The following is a 24,366-nucleotide window of genomic DNA, read 5'->3' on the forward strand; positions in this document are numbered from 1 at the left end:
CAACACTCCCCATCTGCTGAATGTTCTCCATCTAAGAGCATTGGGGTAATGCACTCCATGAACTGACACAAAATAGTGTCAGGGAGACTATCTATTTGTTGAATTTTGACAACGTGATCCAGCAAAGCGAATGCTCTTTGCACCTCTTGTAGTTTAATCTCGGCTTTAGCCCCTTTTAACAAAACAGTGTACTCTGGATCAAAACCATACCTGTCACAAAACTCCATTGTCTCTCTCTGCAAAGCAGTAGATGAATTCACAGATGTCTGTGCATGTGCTTCAGGATAAAGTTAGTGATGCGCTCCAGTCCCTGTTCGGGCGCCAATTTTTTCCTACTACTCTTAGTTGTAACCAATACGTCTACTCACCAAAGAATGAGTGAAGCAATATGGATAACAGCAGAGGACAATTTATTTAGGGTCTGATGGCAATTTACCATCGGTGTCCAGCACTTTAAAGGATTGATGGACTGGAGCACATCTGTCCTTAACATACCCTCTTAAACATCAGCTTGACACTGATATATCAAAGGAAACTTAACCGACTTTAAGTGCAAATGTTTCAACCTGAACAACTTAAAACTTCTCTGGGATACAATGTAGACAAAGACAAGAAGAAGAAAAATATTTCCATCAATAGTCACTTTTCCTAACCAGGAGACAAGTGAATATATTATGTAAAGAGTCCTTTTTCTCAGTCCTGGGGTTGTAACACCACAACCTCCTCAGTCCGTAATCAGAGAGTGTCTATTTGACAATAACCAAAATGTCTTTGGATAGTCTTTGTGAATGCAAACAAAACAAAACAAAAAAAACAAATGATATTAGCTGGCCAGCAAAATAAAGAGAGTGTATGGCACTGAGTGCGGGCGTGTGTGTGAGTACTTCGGTCCAAATAATCAAGGTCCGGATGGATGAAGGGATGGCGGCCGCTTGTCCTTTAATGGCACCAGTAAGGCAGCACAGTAGTAAGGCAGCACAGTAGTGAGGCAGCACAGCAGCGAGGCAGCACAGCAGCGAGGCAGCACAGCAGTAAGGCAGCACAGCAGCGAAGCGTCTGGCAGGAGAACGAACAATAGTCCTTTTCAAGGCTACTGCAGAAGGCGATATTCCCCGCTAGCTCACCCCAGCTTGCTCTCTGGCACAGCTACAAGCCACGTGAGCTCATAGCCCCTCCCGCTAGGATGTACTACCACAGTCGACTGTCGTAAAGCAGCCGCAAACCAATAGCAATAAAAAAAACTCAAAATCATTGAAGAACATTTTATAACACCCAATATAGGTATATACATATATACTGAATATCACACAATATCAGATAACCACATTAACACTGGGTTACAAGTGCAGCATGCCTGTGTCTCCTAACTTTCTCCTGTCAATGAGACTGTGAAAAATAAGCAGCTATGAGATTTAGGGGAAAACATTTTCTCTCACGCTGCTTAATAACCATGATTCATGGAACAGCGTGGACTATTATTAGTCACTCAAATGAGAGGAACCGAAGAGGGACTTAATCAGGCGGTGAGGTATGTGCTATCATTCCAGGGTCTGAGTGTTGAAAGGTGTGTCTGTCTCTCCTGTTTCTGCTCCACGCGTGTCTCAATTTAAATTACGTTAATTCAGTCCATTTTGGCTCAGTGTGAATTAGTGGCATAAATGCTAGTGGAGACAGGTTCCCAAGTTTCAAAATAACATAGCAGTTATCCACGAGATGTACTGTGTCATGGCAGTTTTTTAAATTGGTTTTCTATTAATCATCAGGGTTGGTTTCCAAGAAAAGCCTTTTTTCAAAGATTTTCCTTACTAATTCTGATGAAGATTTTTTGTAATCTACTGATATTATGTTTTTTTTTAAAACTGGAAGTGACATATATAATATATAATTTTCATTATAAAAATTTTATATTAAAGTTTGTAGTTTACTTCTGAAAACAAAGTTATTTGTTGCTGGTGCGAGTTACAAATACAATTACAAGCTGTGCATTAACCTTTACCTAACTTTACATTAGCAAACAAAAGTAAAAGCAACAGATTTAGATAATAAAAAAAAGGTTACTTAATCATTTTCCAGTATGTTCAAAACATCATCTTATAACAGGACATTCTCTCTCTCTTCTGTTATTGCCATAATTTTCCTTGTAACTGCTTTGATCTTTTTCTAATACCAAGGCTGCTAGCTTGTGGCTCCCTCTGACCTCTGGCTAGCTTTAGCTTTAGCCACTTTGTCTTTGTTAGCATCTTTTAAATATCGCTAACTAGCTAGGTAATGGGGATTTGTACATGAATGTGTGTGAATAGGTTTGTTGTTATGTTTTCACAGTTGATTGCATCATGGTTTACTTTGTGCCTCCACTCACAATGAAAAGCTTTCACGCTACCAACATATTAGCGAATGGCCGCAAGCGTGCGTGCAACTGTTTGCCTTCTCATCTTTACATTCATGAAGCGGCTTGTTGTCACTCACACAGCAGGCTGACCAGCTGGTTATTGGTCAGAACACTGCAAAAAATCTGATTCTGGTCCTTGGCTGGTCGATCGGTGGTTATCTAGTGAAAATTGGGCTGTTAAATACATCTGGGTTTTTGTTCGAAGGTCAGATTTTTTCAGAACCACTCAGCATTTTTTTATAATCTGGTAAATCACAAAGGATGAACAGAAAAAAGGGATGTCACATCAATTTTGAACATTTTTCTACTTGTTTTATACTATCAAGTAATGTATCTTTATTTTAATAAATGTTTAAAATATCTCTGGCAGCGTTAAATATTGAATTATAGCTTTTTCTCTCTTTAACAAAAGTACTTCCAATTAGATTTTTTGTTTATTTCACTGATTTTATTCTCTTAAATGTCTAGATTGGATAATTGGTTGTTATTCTGTGAAATGTGACATGTTCATTTAGAGAGAGCTTTAATAGCTGTTATTTTGTTTTGCTAAAAAGATACTTCAGTGAGCAAATATATTTTAATTAATAAATAATCACGCTAACATTTACTGGTTGTCCTAGTTAAAGTTGTGGTTCGTGTGGTTAAGTTTATTCACATACATGACCTGAGCACTCACATCAACCCAACATCTGTAGCCTTTTTGATTTATTCATTTATTCTTTTTGCTTGACTGGGTGCAGCGTTTTTCCTGATGTGCAGCCAATCAGAACTGTACACAGTTTACATACATAGATGAGCACACACATGTATTTGTGCTGGGGAATGAAGCTCAGTGATTCTGTGTGCATATTTTGATTTTTGTGTACTTACAAAGGCCAATCGTGTGCTTAACAAAAGATTTGGAGGATCGGGAAACAAAGCTGCTGTATCCAGAATTTGTCATAGACTCAGCTCGTTTGCAATACCTTCAAGTGCATCCAGTTACACCTCTGTCAGCTGGCTATGCAGAGTACAATCATCACTGCTACACTACGAAACTGAAAAAGGCAAAACATTTCTTTCCTTGTCATTAGCCTCTCTTTGGAGCTGAGTCATAAATGATTAACCTTACACTCCATTCAGAGGCATAAAACAACTTGGCAGCATGCATTAACAACAAGGACAGCCGTGCCAAAGTGCTGAGCCCTCATCCAACAGATGGGGGGATTTGACTACAAGCTACATGTTATATTACTGAAGGGGAATCTAACAGTTGTGTCATTTTGAAAAGCCTGACTGTGAACTGATAATCAAAGACCCGAGAGCAAATCCTCCCCCGAGGCAAATATTCATGTATTCACATGCAGCAGTATAGCTTGTGGGTCACCCACGGCACTAACTGTTCCCAGCACACAGCTGGGCTGATCATAGGGAACGCAGTATATGTGTTCAAAAGGTTTTAAGAGATGGAGGTTCAATGTGAATGCTTCATCCATCCATCCATCCATCCATCCATCCATGTATCTGTCCCCAGTTAAGTTCATGTTGAACCCTTCACAATGTGACAGTGGGTTGGCAGATTGCTGGGGCTGCTGGCCTTGGTGTCACGCCAGCAGAGCCAGGTGGTGGGAATCTGTTGCAGATTAAAGTGCTTGGTGACCAGCTAACCAGCTCACCCTGGCTCTGACAGACGTGGCACCCCTAGCTGATTGACCTCTGTGGCAGGTGTCATGGGTATGGGTGGCAGGCCAGAGCTTGGCCTTTTCTCCTGTTCAGGGGAAAACTTTGGCATCCATCTGTAATGCCACATCAAACCTACCTTCTAAAGACTAGACTAAAACGAGTGTTATTACAGTCATATTGTTGCTGACATTCAATCCCTGATCTCCTCATGTCCTAAGGGTTCATTTGCTCATCCTTAAATGTTTATGCCCATACTTGATGCTTTTTTTTTTGCAAACTCACCTAGATCATGGCGATCTCCCAGTTTACAGGTTTCATGTGACGAAGGTGCCAGTTGTGGACTTTTAAACTAGAGTCTCCGATGTATTTGTTTGCCAAGTATGAGCCTTCTTAATCTCTTTCTATCCTAGTTAGAACATATTAGTGCAGTTCTGTGAAGGAAGTAGTACTCACCTTTGTATGAAATCTTCAATTTTCCACATGAAATAACCTTCATTTCTTAGAACACGAATAACAAGTTTCAAAAGAAGAGTTCTTTTTTTGGACATTTTGAGACCACAATTGAAAATATCCAAGCTGGAGCTCCACTCAGCTGCCCAAATGTAATGCTTTTTTAATTGGAAGAAGAGTTCTCAACTTTTGGAAAAGGGAATTTCTAAACATAAAACTTTGCTGTCATTTGGACACTGGAAATTTACTGTTGTGCATCTGTGTAGATATGCAGTTCAAGCTAAAGAAGATGGAGAAGGTGATGTATTCTACTGTCACTTTACTGGAGTGAGAGAGTTAGAAAAAGGCAAAAATAGATGCCCAAGCTTGGGCTTGGGCGTGGGATGGAGTCATTCCTGGGTTGCTCCAATTGGAACCCAGCTTTGGTGCTTGAAGCGCACGCTTTACAGGGTAAGCTACAGGGGGTCCCGTTATACTGACTTTACTGAAGACAAACACTGTCGACTGAATCATCTGTCAAGCAGCCCAGAATCATTGCTTTCACAGATGATGACGAGCGCAGAGAGACAAAAAGACTGCAAGAGAAAATAATTTCAGCTGCTTCCAATGACCTGACAGGAGACTGTGTGTATATGACTGACAGACAAGCTGCACAAACAGAGGATTATTTTTTCCATGCGATTATTTAATTTGGTCCGTATCACGTGACTACTCCTCAACATCCATAATCTAAGTCTGCACATGTGGCTTGTTACAAGAAGGGCTCTACTACTTCCTCCATTTTAATTACACATTAAAATAATGAGGTCATTTGTTAATTACACTATTCAGCAATAGATTCTTGATGTAAAATAGCATTAATGCTGTGGACTATTTTTTTCTGATTAGCTTCTACAGTAATGTGGCAGGATACTTTGAACTTAAGTGTAGTGCCACTAAAGTAAATATACTCTATGAAGCTGGGATGTAGTATGTGCTAAACCTACAGTAACTATGTTATTAAACTTTAATAGAAAAAAGATCGTCTACTAATAAACACACATTTATTAGTGTGTAATTGCATCTCACAACAGACTGATGTGTTCTCATAAATGTAGAATGAATCCATTAAAACTACACTGGAGTGGGCGGCAGTTTGTGTAAGCCACCACAGCTTCCCACCGTCGTGAACACAGTGGCTGAGTTGGACATTGCCATTCCACTTAACTTTGTTTTATGTATTTAGCACACAGTATGCCTTTTATTTGAAGTTTTATTTGAAAAAGGCCTCAAATAGATCTTTCAAACTGTGTATGACCATTTAACATCTGCACGACTTCTCCTCTTCATTTACCTTCTCCACCACTGCTCTCTCTCCTCCCTGATTTCAAGCCCATCCTCTCCTTACCTCAAGCCTCATTTCCTGAACTGAAGTCAGGGCTCTAACACACGGAGATATGCCTAAACATGAATATTCACTCCCAGTATTGTCGCAGTTACTTATTTCAGTAGATTAGACATGCAACCCTACATCTCAGGACAGATGACAAGAGCTGGCTAAACATTAACAGTACTATAAGCTAGCTTTATGCCTGCTTAGGCTCGAGTGTTTATCTGAAGGAAGAATCACACTCTCCCTCTGATAAACACCTTAATTACAGTCTCGCATCATATGAGAGTTTGCTAAGTGCACAAGTGCAGAGTGAGCCCAACGTCAAAATAAGTTTCACTAACTCCAGCTAACAGCAGCACTTATTCTCAACACCCAGCCTAATGCATACGGGATTATAGTACTGATATAGATGCAGATATTTGGGAATGTAAACATCAAATACATTGGGCAATGCCCTTTTCTTCCAGACACAGAAAAATATCAACAGATTTGTGATATTTATGAGTTCTTACTAAGATAATATTAATTCAATTCAATTTTATTTATATAGCGCCAATTCACAACAAAAGTCGCCTCAAGGCGCTTCATAGATACAGAGAAAATGCAGTTTAAAAAAAAAATTGTGCTTTTGTTACAACAAGTCACAGTTTACTCTGCCCGCCTCCCCTTACATCAGGTGGTTATAAGTGTTTGTGGTGTTCAAAACAGTGTTGCCAGCAGTGAATTTGCTCATCGCCGGTCATCATCGGTCAAAACTCATAACGTGGTTGAAGGTTATTTCTCCCGTCCCTGCTTTACCTTTTAAACTTTTAACTATATATCAGCTGATAGCTAATATTGGCTGGTATATCGGGCAATACTGCTGAAATCTATCAGACGCTAGTTTTGACGAATGGGAGGAGTTCCTTCCCAGAAGCACAAGTAGACGGGGGCATCACAGAAATTCCACTGAGAGATCTGAAAAATAAAATTGAATTAGGTTCGGCTTTTTATTGTTGAGGGCCTCTTCTCAGACCTTTTTGATGGCTGCTCACATTGTGAATGCGTGTTAAATGGTGTCTAGGTTAGGGCAGCGTTTTTATCCTGTTGAGGAGCCTATTGTGTATTTATGAATATAATATATTGAAAACTGTGATACGCAGAATAGTCCAATGCTGATACTCCCAGAGCGTCATACCATTTCAAGCTTTTGCTCAGGTAGTGTCATGGACACAAAGCTCTTTAGAAAAAGATGGGTATCTGAATGAATCCTGAAAGCTGGGTGAGAAACTTACTCTTCTTTGCGGTAAATAGGTTTTTATTCAAGGACTCTCCATTTTTGCCACGGCTCTATCCCCTTCCTCTCTCTCTTTTTCACTCTCGTTCTTCGCTTGCAGTATCAAGTCTATGCAAGTCACTGGGGAGCTGTAGACCTTTACCTGCTCTGGTCTGGCTGTGTTAAAGGTCAGCTATGAGAGGATCTCATATACCGGTCTCAGATGTCAACACCCCCCCCCCCCCCCCCCCCTGCAGCTTGGATTAAGAGGCAAGGAGACAATGGCTGCCAGGAAATCACTTGTCCTCCATCCTGTCACTAACAGTCTGTGTCTCTGTCAGAGGTGGAGTGTGTGTGCGTGTGTGTGAAAGAGAAAAGAGAGAGGGGTACTGTATGTGTGTTTGTAATATCAATACCCCGCTGATCCTCTTCTCCCTGCTGTGAGTCTCTACACATCTCTGATTGCCAGATGTGTTTATAGAGAGTACGCGTGTGTAGGTGTGACGACCAGGTGTGTGCCTGAGTCTCTCGCTGGCAGTGAGAGATTTCTGTGTTGACAGCGCTGATGCTGTTTATTTTGGCAATATGCTATCAGGGATGCTGGGACACCAGTGCTGTGTGTGTGTGGGTATACAGCAGGGTTTGTATTGCTGGTGTGAAAGTGTGTGTATGTGTGTGCATGTGTGTGTTAAGTTGGACATGTGAACTGCTGTCACGTACAGAAAACAGTCTGTAATCAGGCACAATCAGGTGACGTGAATGGGTGTGTTTGAGTGTGAGTGTTGTTCTTGAAAAACTCAACAGGAATCAGCTTTAATTGTGGACCCGCCTATGCTGACACACACACACACACACACACACACACACACACACACACACACACACACACACACACACACACACACACACACACACACACACACACACACACACACACACACACACACAAAGAAAAGTTTTTGTTCAGCTGCCTCGAACTACATTTGTGGGGATTTTTTCCACTGGCTGACTAACAGATTGTTCTTGTACTTCTTAAATCTCTGTGATCGCTTAATTGTTTGTCCGCTGGTGTTTTTGATGTAGTCCTGTATGTCTGTGACAGCACCCTACAGCAAACTACAGCTGCTAGATAGTAAAACCAGTGAGGAGGCAAATGTAACACTAGCATTTATTGGTACCACAGGGAATTCCTTAAGGTGTCTGTTGTTTTATGGGTGTCCTTTAGCACAAGTACACAAACACAGCACACATGGTTTTTGCTCTCATAGTCCTGCCTCTCTAAGCTCTCCTTGTTCTGTCTTTTTCCCCTCATCCCCCAACAACTGGTCTCAGTAGATTTCTGCCTCTCCTTGAGCCTGGTTCTGCTGGAGGTTTCTTCCTGTTAAAGGGGAGTTTTTCCTTCTCACTGACGCCTAATTCCTTTTCATAGGGATTGTCTGATTAATGTTGTTTTCTCCGTAATACTGTAGGGTCTTTACCTTGCTGTATAAAGTCCCATGAGATAAGTGTTGTTGGATTTGGAGCTATATATTGTAATTGAACTTGAATTGAAGTGAAGTTTATTGTGTCAGACCCTCTTATTATTCAGGGCTCAGCAATTAAGTTTCCCAAGGGGCTACATAAAAAGCTAAGTCTGCTGTTGAGGTTTGCACCAATAAGTTGAACTCAATTCAATGGAAATATCTCTTTATAAACTGACATTGGTACAAGAAGCTGGTACAAGTAGGCAGTGAAAATGTGAAATAGGCATAGAAAAAGCATACTAATGTCCTCTGCAGGTTTTCTGTCCATTACACTGAGGTTTAGTTCCAGAGGTAGAAATGCGATGGTGGTTCTCCTGACTTAGTTTGAATGACAAGTTGAGAATGTTTGTTCAGATATGAAGGTAGATCCAAAGAGAACCAACATCCTCTGAGCATGTCTCTGTATGCAAGTTTAAATCCAGCGATGATGATGGCTTGAATTGCTCTGCATGTAGTGAGTCATCCAACATCACTGGATGCATTATCCACACTGCAAGTGAAGAAAGATTCAATCGTGTGTATTTCACTCTCAGCTGTTTGGAAGTCTTCAAATGCCCCTGAAAACTCACCAGGCAGGGCGTCAGGTGACGCGATCAGCTGATGGTATGGGCTAAATAATGCACTCCAGTTGGCTCAAAAGAAACAGCAACTTTCTCGTGAAAGTCTCCAGCAAGCTGAACATTTCATGCGCAAATAGGCTCTTGGCTTGTAGTTCAGTTTGCAGTTCATTCATTAGTGCAGTCACATCAACAGTAAACGTGTGATCTGTTTTGCTTTTCTTCTCACAAAACTTTCAATGTTCTGCTCTCAGGTACCTTTTCAGCACTAAGTGCAGCTGTCAGGCTGAGCCACCTGACAGCTGCGTGGTAGCTCATGTCACCATGTTTACCCTCATGCTCCTCCAAAAGTGCAACAAACTGTGCGTAATTGAATTCTTCTGCCCTAATGAAGTTCGGTTCATTTTCAGCACAGCGCCTCCTGTTTTATAATTATAATACAAAATACCAATTTCAGTTCAGGGATTATTTCTGTGACATTGTCTTGCATCCTCTTCAGAAGTGTGACATTTTTCAGATTTGGACAGCCATCGGTTGCAGCACCTGCTAGTTTTGTCCTATTAGAGCATGTCGGTACTTTGGTTAACAAATCCATCACAGTTGCATCACCTTTCATTCAGCACAATGCTTCCAACTCCTCCATAATCTCAAACTTTTTCTTTATCCCACGTACAAAGATGAGTAACTGAGCTGTGTCGTGGATGTCACAGCTCTCTTACAAAGCCAAGAGGAAACAGTCAGAACTATCTGCTTTCTTTTTCAACTGACGTTTCAGATTTCCTGCAAGGTCCTCAATCCTGAATGATTGAAGACCTTGGGGGAATCTAAATGCTTCTTTTTTCTCAGGGCATATGGGCAGAGTACACCAAACACTCTTTGATAAACTCCCCATCCGGAAATGGCTTACTGTTTTTTGCAATTTTGTGGGAAATCACAAAGCTGGTCTTAAATGTTCTATCCCTTGATGTGCAAAGCTTAGTAAAAAGAGCTTGTTTCTTTCACTGGAGGAAAGCGCCACCACGTTACTCAAATAATGGCCAAAAGTCAGTGGGAATATACAGAAAAAAACAAGTCACTTGAATCCCACTTTTGTAAGGGCACTTCTTGTTGTTTTCTGTTCTGAATAATTTAATTTGCTTCTTTTTAGGTTTGAGATAATTTAAATGTTCTTTTGACATTTTATTTACATTTGGTATTTCTTCTTTTCAGTGCTACTTTATGAAATTAGAGTCGGAGTTAAACCTAGTCAGGTAACGTTACGTTGACTTCCTTGGACTTTTATATTTGATATATAGCATTGTGATTGGACACCACCAACTGATTTCATCATTTGTTTTAGATATTTTCCAAAGTTGTCTGCCATAGTACGTGAAGATATAAAATCCATATACGTGACATACGGATATCTATCCACGGTTCTGATTCTTTAGCAGCCCACACCATCCCTCCTCCTATATATGATGAGTAGGAGGGATGCATTCACTGAGTTTTTGAAGACACTTTTCTGAGGCTATTGCTAGCAAAGGCTCCCACCTTATACAGTCTAGTCAGTGCCACTGCCAGTGACTGAAATACAGTCATTTCAATATTAAACAGTGCAATGACTTGTTTGCATTTTATTTCAGGCAAGATACAGTATATGCACCATGTAACCCAGAATATATATTTTGGATCATTTTATAAAAAAATAACTACAGTATTTACCAGCACATCTTTTTAGTGAGTCTCATAATCTTGTAGCCTTAAAAGGAGCAGAATGCCTAATAGTAAGAAATGCCTGAAAAAGTGTAAAAAGTCAGCTGTGTAGGGAAACCGTAACTTTAAGGATGCTTATTATAAATACTGTATTTTTAGTGCTAGCATCCTATTAAACTGTGGGTGGTTGCTTTCAGGCTACACTCACACTCCCTTATATGCCTCCCCATTTCAGGCATGGATTTCAAACAGCTCCGCTGGCACTATTTTTTCACTTTGTTTTCAGTGATAATTATCCATTCTCTCTTCACCCCTTCTCTTTTGGTGCTTTCTCTATTTTAGTAGCACACATCTGCATGTAACAGATAAATTTTTAAATGGTTTTTGACCTGGCTTGAACAAACCATCATCTCCCGCCTCCGAGTGAAACAGCTTATACGTCTGAAAAAAAAAGGAGGTGTTTGAAGTCTGCATCAGAATGTCGAGGCGTTTGACACTGACGCTCGCAGCTATAACCGCTTGATGAAACAAAATCGTGACCTGCGACAAAAGAGAAGAAATAACTAGTTGCTTCAATTACCACACATATCACATGACACAATGTTAAACTATGATGCAAGTGTATCCCTCGGCCTTCTGAGGGATTTCTGCAGGCAAGACACTCTCAATGCTTTCTGAAAATTAATCCGTGCAAATTTGATTAAAGGGATGTGAAAACAAGTATTTGAACAAGAAGAGCTGTGCATGGCAAGCGTGAAGATGAATAACATGAATACATTACGGATCAGGGGACTGACGCATTTTTGCCTGTGATGTTTGAGAATTATGGATTTAAGTGTTCATCTAATTTATAGGTGCATAGGTGACAGCACAGTCTCTCACAAGAGGTGTCATACCTGCTAATTTTTTCCACTGACTAAAGGCTGCCTGAGATCACAGGGGTGGGCGTGTGTATGTGAACTCGAAGTTTATTCCATTAGTATTTCATTACACTTTTGTTGGCTTGGTTTTGGGAAAGGGTGTTAGTGTTTTTGTGCGACATTTAGAATAGAATAGAATAGAATAGAATTCAACTTTATTGTCATTGCACATGCACAGGTACAGGGCAACGAAATGCAGTTTGCATCCATCCAGAAGTGCTTTAGTGATATAGATATATTACAATATATATTAGCAATAATATAGATATGTGAGTATATTACAGAAATGGGTCTATTATGGTATGTTATAATGTACACGGTATGAAGTATGTTGTGAATATTCTATAACTATAAGTATGTACAGGCTGTAGTGAGTACAAGCTATGTACAGGCTATGAACAGGATATAAATATGAAAAACTATACAGAATATGAAATAAATAACTTTACAGAATCTGAGATATACAGCTATACAGAAATGGGAACTATGCAAGTTGTAAACAGTTGTAGGATTAAAAATTATCGAATGTACAGAATGATTATTTACACAGAGCTATACAGTAGTGCAGTTAAGATAAGTGAGGGTGTAGATAGTTTCTACAGAGGCTATATAAAGTGCTGGTGGTTGTGAGTGGTGGTTCAGTCCATGTTATTATTGTGTTTGAGGGTACAGTTGTCCATTGTGGGTGTGTGTATGTTCAGTCCATGTGTTAACGTGGGTCAGATGTCAGGAGGCAGAGTTCAGGAGTCTGACAGCTGTGGGTACCTGGTACCTGGTGGTCTTAGTCCGGAGGCTCCTGTGGCGCCTCCCAGAGGGCAGGAGGGTGAAGAGTCCATGTGATGGGTGACTGGGGTCTCTGATGATTTTCCCAGCCCTTTTCAGACACCGCTTCCTGTAGATGTCTTTTATGGCAGGAAGTGGTGCTCCGGCGATGCGCTGGGCAGTTTTCACGACCCTCTGCAACGCCTTCCGGTCCGAGGCAGAGCAGTTCCCGTACCAGACTGTTATACAGTTGGTCAGGATGCTCTCGATGGTGCAACGATAGAAGTTCACCAGGATGTCTGAGGACAGGTGGTTCTTCCTCAGAGTCCTCAAGAAGAAGAGGCGCTGGTGAGCCTTCTTGACCAGCTTGGAGCAGTTGGTCGTCCAGATGAGATCCTCGGAGATGTGGACTCCCAAGAACTTGAAGCTGCTCACACGCTCCACAGCCGTCCCCTTAATGTGGATGGGTGGATGTGGGTCAGCATTCCTCCTGTAGTCCACGATGAGCTCCTTGGTCTTCTCGGTGTTAAGCAGCAGGTTGTTTCTGTCGCACCACTCAGCCAGACGATCCACCTCCTCCCTGTAGGCGGCCTCATCGTTGTCACTGATGAGGCCAGTCACCGTGGTGTCATCTGCAAACTTAATGATGGTGTTGGAACCATCAGCAGGTCTGCAGTCGTGGGTGAAGAGGGAGTAGAGGAAAGGGCTCATCACACAGCCTTGTGGTACACCGGTGTTCATTGTGATGGTAGATGAGCAGCGGTTATCCAGCCGGACATGTTGGGGGCGGTTGGTCAGGAAGTCCAGTAACCATTTGCAGATGAGGGAACTGATACCCAGGTCTGTCAGTTTCCTGATGAGTTGTGAGGGGTGGATTGTATTGAATGCTGAACTGAAGTCTATAAACAGCATTCTGGCGTAGGTGTTGTTGTTGTCCAGGTGTGAGAGGACAGAGTGCATTGCGATGGAGACTGCATCCTCTGTGCTCCTGTTCCGGCGGTATGCGAATTGGTGGGGGTCCAGGGTGGGGGGGAGACAGGATTTGAAGTGTGCTAGGACCAGTCGCTCTAAGCACTTAGTGATGATGGGGGTGAGTGCTACTGGGCGGTAATCATTGAGGCAAGATGGGTTGGAGTTTTTGGGTATCGGGACGATGGAGGTGGATTTGAAGCAGGCCGGTACCACAGCGTGGGCCAAGGACAGATTGAATATGTCTGTGAGCACTCCTGCAAGCTCCCCAGAACACGCTCTGAGAACACGCCCGGGGATGCCATCAGGGCCTGCAGCCTTGTGGACATTGATCCTGCTCAGCACCGCTCCTACATCGGTGGGGGAGAGAGTCATAGGTTGGTGGTCTGGCGTCATGTCTGCTTTGGTTGTGGTTGTGGGGTTCCCTCGCTCAAAACGAGCATAAAAGTTGTTGAGCTCATTGAGGAAGGAGACATCAGAGGATGCGGGGGAGGGTTTGGTGGTTCTGTAGTCTGTGATGGTCTGGAGTCCTTGCCACATGCGTCGGGGGTTGGAGTTGGAGAAGTGTTCTTCTACCTTCTTTTTGTAATGGTGTTTGGCTTTTTTGATGCCCTTCTTTAGATTAGCCCTTTGAATTCCAGTGTGCGTGTGTGTTTGAGTGCTTGCGTGTGTCACACCATGCCATCCTGCGCATGCATGAGGGGCACACGTCAAACCGCTAAACCCCAGAGAGGAGAAGCTGTCACCAGAATGCAAGAGGAAGGGAAGGAAGGATAGATGGATGTGGTAAAGGTAAAGAAGGAAACAAACTTATAGGGTGAGAAATCCCAAGTGAGAAAGCAGGCTGTTCATTAGCAGCACAGGAATGTGTGTGCATGTGTTTGTGCGAGCGTGCAGGCAGTGTATGTTTGTGCGCTGAGCAGCTGGGTATTAACTAGGACACGTTTCCCCAGAATGAAGCAAAGGCAGATTTTGAGCAGGACGCATCTTATCTAAGTCTTTTTCTCATCACTTTTTTACCTCTGCATGAACTGCTCTGTGTGATGCTTTCCTCAGCATATCAGCATGCAGATCTACCTCACTGCTGCAGAAGTGCTGCACTGCTTTGTACCTCATGTACTTTAATTCACTATGCTGCATCACTGGCTTGTCAATTAGATCACTGCTTGAGAGAATCTGTGTGTTTCCTTCTCTGAAACGGATCTGTGGGCTGAAATAGACAAACTCAAACACACCCTTGCAGCCATTTGCTTTTTTCACCCCTCTTACCCCACTACAAATCCTCAAAATGTCGACCTCCTTGCTTTCCCCACTGAATATTACATGTCTTTTTCCTCCCTGGCGCTTTGTATTTGCTGCGGCTTTTTTCCCTTGTCCTTTGTTTTCAATTTTTCTAAGCCAGCAATTGTTTTATCCGTCCCGAGGCAGATTTCCTCTGCTGGTTTTGAGTAAAGGAAAAACTCTTATTTATTCATAAGACAGACATACTCACCTCAGATTGTTCCAAATTGTATTCATGTTCTTGGCTGCGCGTGTTTTGGTGTTGCGTTATAAGTTGAAGATTGAATTAGACTCAAGGAAGGGGAATCGCCAGCAGAGAAACATAATGGATGGCTTTCTATGTGTGTGTGTGTGTGTGTGTGTGTGTGTGTGTGTGTGTGTGTGTGTGTGTGTGTGTGTGGCTACATCGCTGATAGTGTCAGGGAGGGATGTGCTCCATTTGGGGAGACCAGTTTTCTGTGATCACAGCTCTGATAAGAATTGTGGGAAACCACACTCACAACAAGCCACCCTGCTGGAATATCAACTAGACATACACACACTCACTCTTTACACACACACACACACACACACACACACACACACACACACACACACACACACACACACACACACACACACACACTCACTATCTTTCCTTCTGACACACACACACACACACACACAAATGCAAGCTTATTACGACAGACATTCAAGTCATATATATCTATATCTATCTCTATATATATCTATATCTATATATAAACATCTGATGTGTTCCATGTTTACGTTTCTGCTGGATGTTGCTCTGAATCTGATTAAGCATCTTGACTTGGGTGAGTTTTCCACGGAAAAAGAGAAGTGCGTGTCCTGCAGGCATATGAGTGCATGAGGTGAAGCATTATTAATGATTTACTGTGATCGTACAGGGACATCTGCCCTGATTAAGCGGATATAGAGAACCGCATCATTCTCAAACTTGCAGGAATACTAGTGCATCACTGTGACTTTTTTTTGGCAATTTAATTCTGAAAGGGAAACTTTCACATATTCTATATTTATTATACATAAACTGGAATATTTCTAGCTTTTTTATTTTGATTTGAATGATTAAGACTATTTGCTTCTAAAAAAAATAGAAATCAAGCATCTGAAAATCCTAAAATATTTCCTTCAGAAATGTCAAACTGCTGAAAATTATATTAATTACCACACAGCACTTTTTGGGGTCTCATTTAACACGAATTAGTTTAGGTTCCTTTGATAGGAGTCTTCAGGTCATCTGTATTTTTGCTTTGGGTGTTTCTCATCTTCAGGTTGAAAGGCCCATCAAGCTCAGTGATAATGCAGTCACCAACGTGCTTGGTGTTAGTTTTGGGCCTCTGGACAGGCGTTAAGGAAAAGGAAATCAGCATCTTCATAAAGCTTATCAGCAGATGGAAACATGAAGTCCTTTAAAATCTCCTGATAGGTGACTGCATCATAGTTTAACTACCAACACCAGTAGAGGACATGGCAACCTTAATCATTACAGACTGTTAGAACTTCCCACTGGAGTTCAATCACCTTGGATTCTGTACCTTAAATGAAAATTCACTTTCATGTGTCAAGAGGACTTATGATCACTGAGCAACAGTCCAGTTCTTTTTCTCCTTTTTCTCCTTAGTCCAGTTAAAACGCTTCCGATGTTCCTTCCGGTTCAGGTGTGGCTTAATAACAGGAAAGCAGAGGGTCGATACACTGACATGGTCCACTCCTTGCGAAGTTCTTGAATCAAATTTTCTTGACAATTCTCTCAAGGCTGCAGTCATCCTCTTGCTTGTGCACATGTTCCTTTCCCTTCATACCACGTTCTATTAACATGCTGTGATACTGCACTCCATGAACGCTAAGCCTTTTCAGCAGTGACCCTCTTGGCTTACACTCCTTGTGGAGGTCTTGATGACACTAACTATCAAGTCAGCAGTCTTCCCCATGATTACGGTTGTATGTAGTGAACTAGACTGAAAAATACATAGTCAAATATTAAACTCAGAATGAAGATTTTAATAATTTGAGATACTCGATTTCTCATTTTAATGTGCTGTAAGCCACAGTTACTATTTGCATGCGTGTGTGTAACTGGAGTCCATCTGTTGTTGTGGATGCTGATATGGCAACTGCACCTGTGGGGAGCTGACTAGCATATTAGAGAAAGAACACACACACACACACACACACACACACACACACACACACACACACACACACACACACACACACACACACACACACACACACACACACAAACCTGCATGTAGATAGCTAACAGCTCATTTGACACTGTAATTAAGGCCAAGGATCATGGATCCATTCTTCAGCCCTCTTTCTCAGGGTGTCGTCTGACCTCCAACGATATCAGCATAAGATGGATGTAAGAGAGGAAGGACAGAGGGGGGAGAGGAGAAAGAGCGGGGGTGGATAGAAGAAGAAATCAGAGAGGTGAAAAAAGTAATGGTTTGTGAGAAAATACGGGGAGAGTGTGGATGGGGAGTGATATACAGATTGGGAGGGTCCATGTTTATGTGCCTGGAGGTGGGGATAGATTCAGACAGTGTGTACATGTGTGTGTGTGAGTGTGTGTGTGTGAGTGTTTGGTGTATCCAGACATTTCGCTTTCCGTTCAGTCTCTTATGTTGACCTTACTGGCTGCTTCACCGTTGCATTATTAGGATGGCTTATATTTGTTGCCATCTACAGCTGTTGGCTGCAAATGCACACACGTGTACAGACACACAGTGAGTGTGCGCACAGATAACACATCAAATGCATGCATAAGTTATATGCACCAGGCTGGGAGGTGAAATAGGAACAATATGATGAGTTTTCTGGGGAGAAAAACAACAAGTTTTCATTAATTTCCTGCTATTTGCCATAGAGAATGAAATTAACACCCCTGTAAGAATAAATTCCATCATCCACACGCTGTAGGGAAATTAGCTTCATTTTGGAAATATGGCAAAAATCTCTATAAAGCCCACACACATTAACTTAGGCAGAAATTAAATAAGAAATTTCACAGTAACACTAACTACCTCTATAAAAACAAACGAATGAGGAATTTAGTGAAAGACTTGGCAGTGAAAGTATGATGCAGGTGAGTGATTGTCATTCTTATTGGAAGCAGTGTTTGGAATAAAGGACCCAGTTGTCATTTCTATAGTCTCTTGGTAAGAAGAAAGAAAGTGTGGTGTTTGTTTGCATGTCCATAGCCGCTGAGTCAGTGAGATGAATTATGGAGAGAGAAAGGGCAGCAGCAGCAGCAGCAGCAGCAGCAGCAGCAGCAGCAGCAGCAGCAGCAGCAGCAGCAGCAGCAGCAGCAGCGTGTAGCAGTGAAGAGCTTTCGGAAGTTGCCTGGCAATGGAGAAATACGATGAGAGAGCTTTTTATTGGCGACAACAAAGAATCCATAAAGTTGCGTTCCAGCAGCTGCTTTTTATAGGCAAAATTTTCAAGGGACATCCTGACCAGGAGACGAGCGTGCTTGTCAGCAGAGGGCATCGTCGGTGCTGACTTCCCTCCCTAGACACGCCCATCGAGGTGTCAGAGAATGCTCAGGGAAATGGTGGCTTTGGAGGCGACTTTTAAAGCAACTGAAAAATAAATGGAACTATGATTTAAGTAATAATCCCTGGGATTTGGTGATTCACAAGGATGACATCATGGTATTGAGATAATATTCTATGAAGTATTTTAACAGAAAAAAACCTTTAAAGCTACTTTAAATACAGCAAAGCAAAAAAAGAAAAAAAAATCAAACTTCTTTACTTTTAAAAACTGTGAATCGAAGCAGAAGGTTGAATTAAATGAAGATGGAACAAAGATCATTAAGTATTTTTATTACTTTAAACAGACTGAAATTTGTTTCATACTGAAAGAGTTTGAAAATTTCTTCTCCTGTCTCTCTTTGCCATCCACATTCAGAGAGTCTAATTCCCATTTATGTGGTTTCGTGTCTTAGCCATTGAATTGATGCTCACAGCATGGGCTTTCCCCGAGTCTGAGAACTTCATTTTCTTATCTGCTCAGTGTTCATCCAGACACTGTTCAGGTGAAAGCAGACGGTCTTTTTTGGCTTTTTTTTTCTTGGGAGTGTGATAATTCCCTAGATGGGGAATATTCAACTGAACTATAGAGTTTTATGTATTTTGGGAACAGAAGGTCCTTGAGGTGAAATGCTTAGCATTGCAGGACTGCAGGTTCATGCTGTGCTTAAATCATTACTACCTCTGATAGATGCCCCATCTCCTGCCTCTCTGGGGTCATAAAATGCATAGCTTCTTGGTTTGGTGGTCTACTTCAAAGAGAAATTTATATGTGAGAGGTTGAGAAAGCATTGGCCTTTTAGAAGGTATAGAAGGTATCCCGCTGTCTTTGTGTTTATCGGAATGACTCCTCAGCTCTGCCAGCAGTGTCCTCCAACATGGTTAGCAAGTAAGTGAAATAATTTTATTTAAGATTAGTAAGTCAAACAGATGTATACGTCTATTACCTCACACCATCACATTGAATTACTCAGTTCATCCTTTATTATATTTTTCCAGACCTAGAATGGGGTCTCAGTAAGCATGATCAGCACATGTAACAGCAATGAGTCTATGTTAACTTGGTTATTTCTGACTGTAAGAACACAGATCACACAAAACTCTAAATAACACAATGCCCTGTAGTGATGAATTGCAAGCATAACTAAAAGCGTTAGAAAAGACCAGAAGTGCAAAGAAGGCATTGTGCATTAGTAGAATATCTCAAGTAGAGACATAAATCCACATGGTCTCTTTTTTAAATGAAGATTTTTCCATGTCTGCTTTGAAAAATATTTGTGTCCACATGAACATGTGGCTCAAGAGTTGGGAGTTCGCCTTGTAATCGGAAGGTTGCCGGTTCGAGCCCCGGCTTGGACAGTCTCGGTCGTTGTGTCCTTGAGGTAGCAAGACACTTCACACGTTGCCTACTGGTGGTGGTCAGAGGGCCCAGTGGCGCCAGTGTCCGGCAGCCTCGCCTCTGTCAGTGCGCCCCAGGGCGGCTACAATGTAGCTGCCATCACCAGTGTGTGAATGGGTGGATGACTGGTTGTGTAAAGCGCTATACAAGTACAGACCATTTAAATAACAATGTCAAGCTAAGAGGATGCCAAAGCAACAGGTGGTGATATAAACATGTAGAAATGTTGGCCAATCAGAATCAATATTATGCACAAGCCATGTTGATTTAAGCAAAACAGGATTCGGGTCGTCACAATACTAGAACTTCAACCTCAATCTTAATAACCAGGAAAATACTCAACATAATTTTTGAAACCTTGAGTGTAAAATGAAAAAGTAAGAAGCATAAACAAAAAATAAAATAAAGAACAATACTGGTCTGTGCAAAGAGATTAATCTTATTTCCTGTGCTTCTGGCAGGTTTTTCTCAGGTTCACTGTGAGTTAAGAAAAACAGCACTGCTGATGTCAGTGCTGTTACAAATGAGTATGTAATCTGATAAATGTTAGTACTGATTAGGATTTGAGTATAGATTTTTTAGAAACCTTATTCAGCACATACATCATACAGCTACTAAACTAAGTTTGGCATTGAGAGATATCAGTACTGGTGACATCACTACCCTGGAATGGTCACCAATTTATCAGAGCTAAAGCGCTCCGAGTGCTCAGATAGCGTAGAAAAGCGCCATATAAGAACCAGTGCATTTACCATTTATCATTTACAGAACTAGCACCGTGACAGACAACCAAGCATATTTATACCTGCGGCCTCTTTAGAATAGTAAATTGACGTGCTTGCCACCATTTCCTGTTCTGATATCAGCTTATATTTATGTTTATGTCCTTCAAGAGTTGTTTGGTGAACAGCTATTAAACAGGATCTGAATTATTACTGTTATTGTCACGTCTCCTCATCAGTGTGGCACTGGCTGAAACTTGTTGGCAAGCATGCCGAATATTGATCTTTGGAAGGACGACATCGAAACTGAAGAGAAATGATTGGTTTCATGCCAATATACCAATAATTAGTGTTAATCCAGAAACACTTAACACTGTGATTTTGTTTGGATAAATATTGGCAAGTTCTTGCTGCTGGTTATATGTGTGAAAGCTTCCAAATGATTAACTTAACTGTTAGTTTTCGTTTACCTACCTGTTCAGTATCGTGATTGATTTGAATGTAAATAGTTACAGCGTTATCACATTTTTGAAATTCATTATACTGCGTACAGCTTATTTACCCATTGCCATCTTAGACATTAACATACATTATCAAGTTCAAAATCGTAGTCTTGTGCTACTTATTTTGGAAACTGTTAGTAAAACTATTTTTAAGTCAGCCTCAGCCTGATACACATGGGCCTACAGGGACCACCCAAGCAGATGCTTCATTTACAGAATTATGCATTTAGGGCAGAGAAATAGGTCTGAGCTGGGGAGTTTAGGAGAGTTACAGAATGAGACCAGAGAGGACTGAAGCCATCATTGAGACGCTCCGCTTTCAATGCTGTGTTGTGCTTTCAAAATTACATAATCTAGTGAAAGACAGAAAAAAGGAAACAAAACAGGAAGTCATCCCAGTGCTGTTTCCTCTCTTTGGGGTTTCATAAACCCGAGGCAGAGTTTCTGGAGAAAAGCTCGGACCCTAAATGCCACCTCCTGCCCCTCATCTGCTCACATCAGTAATCATCACACAAAACGTCACATGCGTGTACACACACACACACACACACACACACACACACACACACACACACACACACACACACACACACAATCGTTCACTGAACTTTTTTACTTTTATCCTGCCTCATCCCCCCCCCCCCTTGTCAAACACTATGTTTTTTGACGTTTTCAACTCAAACTAGCGGTGTTGGCAGTCCTCCACTGACACACATGAATGAACCCAGCTCCGGATGAAGGTTTTTTGCGCCCAGATTGAACATTTTTTTAAGGTCCCTAACTGGCAGCAGCTTGTCTTTTAATCTGGCATGACTGAATTTAAATGATATATCGGTGTCCTCTGTGGCAGGTGCTGTATTCAGAGAGTGTGTTTGTTTAATCTTTACAGTCTTTACTTTCAACAGGGCATAAAGTGACTGAGCAGTGAAGCCAGGATTTGTGTTTAGATGTATGAAACTATATCTTTTAAATGTCATCAGTTGTTTGATGTTAGGAAAAATATATATCTTCAGAGCCTTATTACTGTTGTAATAATTCAAAGGTTTATAAAAAATGCTAGAAGAATCAAATTCAAATTCAAATTTTATTTGTCACGTACACAGTCATACACAGTACGATATGCAGTGAAATGCTTAGACAACTGCTCGTGACCTAAAGAAAAAAAAGGAAAAGGCTATGAATAAGATAGGAAATAAATATGAAAAATTAAAAAGGGTAAATTTAACTAGGAAGGAATAAAATATAAAAAATTAAGGTTAAAAATGAAATAACTGTACAACACAAATTAGAATTAGAAGAAAGACCTATTTTTACTACAAGTCCGCAGAAACTAGAGGAAGATAGAAATGGACGTGGGGTAGAATCTAAATATGCCAGCTGAGGGCAGTGGAGAAAAGAAAAAGCCCCGGTCTTCTGAAAACCACAGTGTGATGAAAAATTAAGTTGGGAAGCACAGAGAGGAAAGTATAGACAGAGAGAGAGGGAGAAGGAGAGAGAGAGTAAGTGCTTTTACTGCCGGTCGCTTTCACCTGTCTGTCTGGGAGACAGACGGATGAAATCGCACTCCCATTAAAGTGAGCTGGAAAAGTAGAACCTGCGTTCTTCCTGTGTCCCTGAGCCCCGAAATAAGCGAAGAGCTGCACCTTTTCTTTGCATCCAACAGCTTAACTGTGCTGGAGGAAGTTATCCTAAAGCCTCTGAGGCTCTGCAGTTCTTTATTGTTTTCACTCTCTGATGAGACTTTAACTGATCGGCCTGTTTTCATTTCTCGTTCAGGTACAACAAAATCCCATTGGTGTCACAGTTTAACTTTGCAAGTGCTCCTATTCTTCAGAAACAAAGCTCTACAAGCTTTCAAGTACTGAATGGACTTCCACCTGTTTCATTAATTGTTGTAATAATTTCAGCCAAAAGTCTACAAAAGGGAAAAAAAAAACTGCAATTAAATTGAATTAAAGAAGCAATCTTTTCCTTCTGGGTTATTTTTTCCATCCGTGCTCTCCCATGCCTGACGCTTCCAGGCTTCCCACATCAGGGAGCACATAGTGGAGGCCATTAGCATTTTGCTTTAATATATTTCCTCAATTCCAAAGCTTCAAGAGATCCCTCTTTGCATTTGTTTATTTAGTTCAAAGTGTTCTTTTCTGTCATTGCCCAAGAACCTCGCCGGAAATTGAAGTGTAGTCAAAATGTGATAAATAAATATAAAAGTGGTCTGCTGTGTATTCTACGGAGAGAAGGACTTTGATGTTATTTTTGCAGTGTTAAGCCAGCTTACAGGGTTGGTGTAGCTCGCGCCTGTAGGTGAAGCCTGGCAATTCCTTTTTTCTTTTATTGTTTGATGCTGTTGGACTAGTGGCTGATAGAAAGGCTCAGACAACATAACTGCGTTAACCACCTGGATCTGTACTGTCAGCAGCCACACACTGCAGCGCTGTTTTTTTCCTCTCTGTGTATGTGTGTGTGCGTTTGACCTGAGGATGTTTTTGGGGTGGCTGTGCTGTGTGTGGACGATGGATTGGTAGTGACATCAGGATCGTACCTCGCGGTGCAGCGGGCTCTCCAGGTTAGCACAGCATGCGACAAACAGAGCCAGAGCCAAAGAAGGAGAGAGGATGGAGATGGATGGAGTGTGACACCCTTGGGTCGACTCAAGCTTCGGGGATGTGTCGGGGACACACATGTAGCAGCAGCAGGCAAAAGCTGATTTGAGAGATGGGGGATGTCAAGTCTGTGATGTGCACTCTGCTGCAGTCATAGTGTGCTGTTAACTAGTGAACGAATGATAAGAGGTTGAGGAATGGAGGAGGAAATGCCCACTCCTCATTAACTCACTCCCTCTTCTTCCCCCGATCCTTCTCCTGATTTTCATGCGCATTGACTCACACGTTTCAGATATAATGTTTCCACAATGGTAGTTAAATTGGAGGTTTAAATTTTAGCCACGGGCTTTTTCTACAGGTCACATGGAGGGAGTTTAGCCACAAGGACCAAACTGTGGATTTGATTAATGAAAGACACACATGAATCACACACTCATGCATGCAAATGCACACACACACACACACACACATGCTTCTGGCAGGATCGGGGAGGCCTAATCAAGCTGAAATCTCCCGAGGTTGCAATTAGGTTTGGAAAGTCCTTGCAGTTCTAACTCTGGCTACAAAACAAGCCCGTCCATTAACTCGCAAGAATACCCAGAATCCATTCGGCAAATCATCATCTCCCAATTCTTGTCCACTGTTGTGTGTAGCATCTACATGCTAGTTTAGTAAGAGTGGAGATACAAGGTGCAGGCGACACACACCAGCAGTTTTTCATACCTTATTATTTTTGTTCTG

General features: G+C 41.6%; 1 protein-coding gene across 3 annotated transcripts in view; it reads left to right on the forward strand.

Annotated features, from left to right (window-relative positions):
- Positions 1 to 24,366, forward strand: part of LOC308407594 (chemokine-like protein TAFA-2) — a 105,880-nt gene that overhangs the window by 22,971 nt on the left and 58,543 nt on the right. The window contains exon 1 of one of the 3 annotated variants that reach the window (XM_080899379.1): positions 13,374 to 13,931. The exons of 1 other annotated variant lie outside the window; for it this stretch is intronic. Coding sequence is in view for 1 of the 2 variants with exons in the window: in XM_080899377.1 (XP_080755503.1) it covers positions 19,277 to 19,287 (11 nt within the window). In the remaining variant the exon portion in view is untranslated. Of the gene's footprint in view, positions 1 to 13,373; positions 13,932 to 19,245; positions 19,288 to 24,366 lie in introns of those variants that run through there. One more of the 3 variants, XM_080899377.1, reaches the window with a different exon arrangement.

Source organism: Rhamphochromis sp. 'chilingali', assembly GCF_963969265.1.
Source record: "Rhamphochromis sp. 'chilingali' genome assembly, chromosome: 12".
In the NCBI taxonomy this organism is placed as follows: Eukaryota; Metazoa; Chordata; class Actinopteri; order Cichliformes; family Cichlidae; genus Rhamphochromis; species Rhamphochromis sp. 'chilingali'.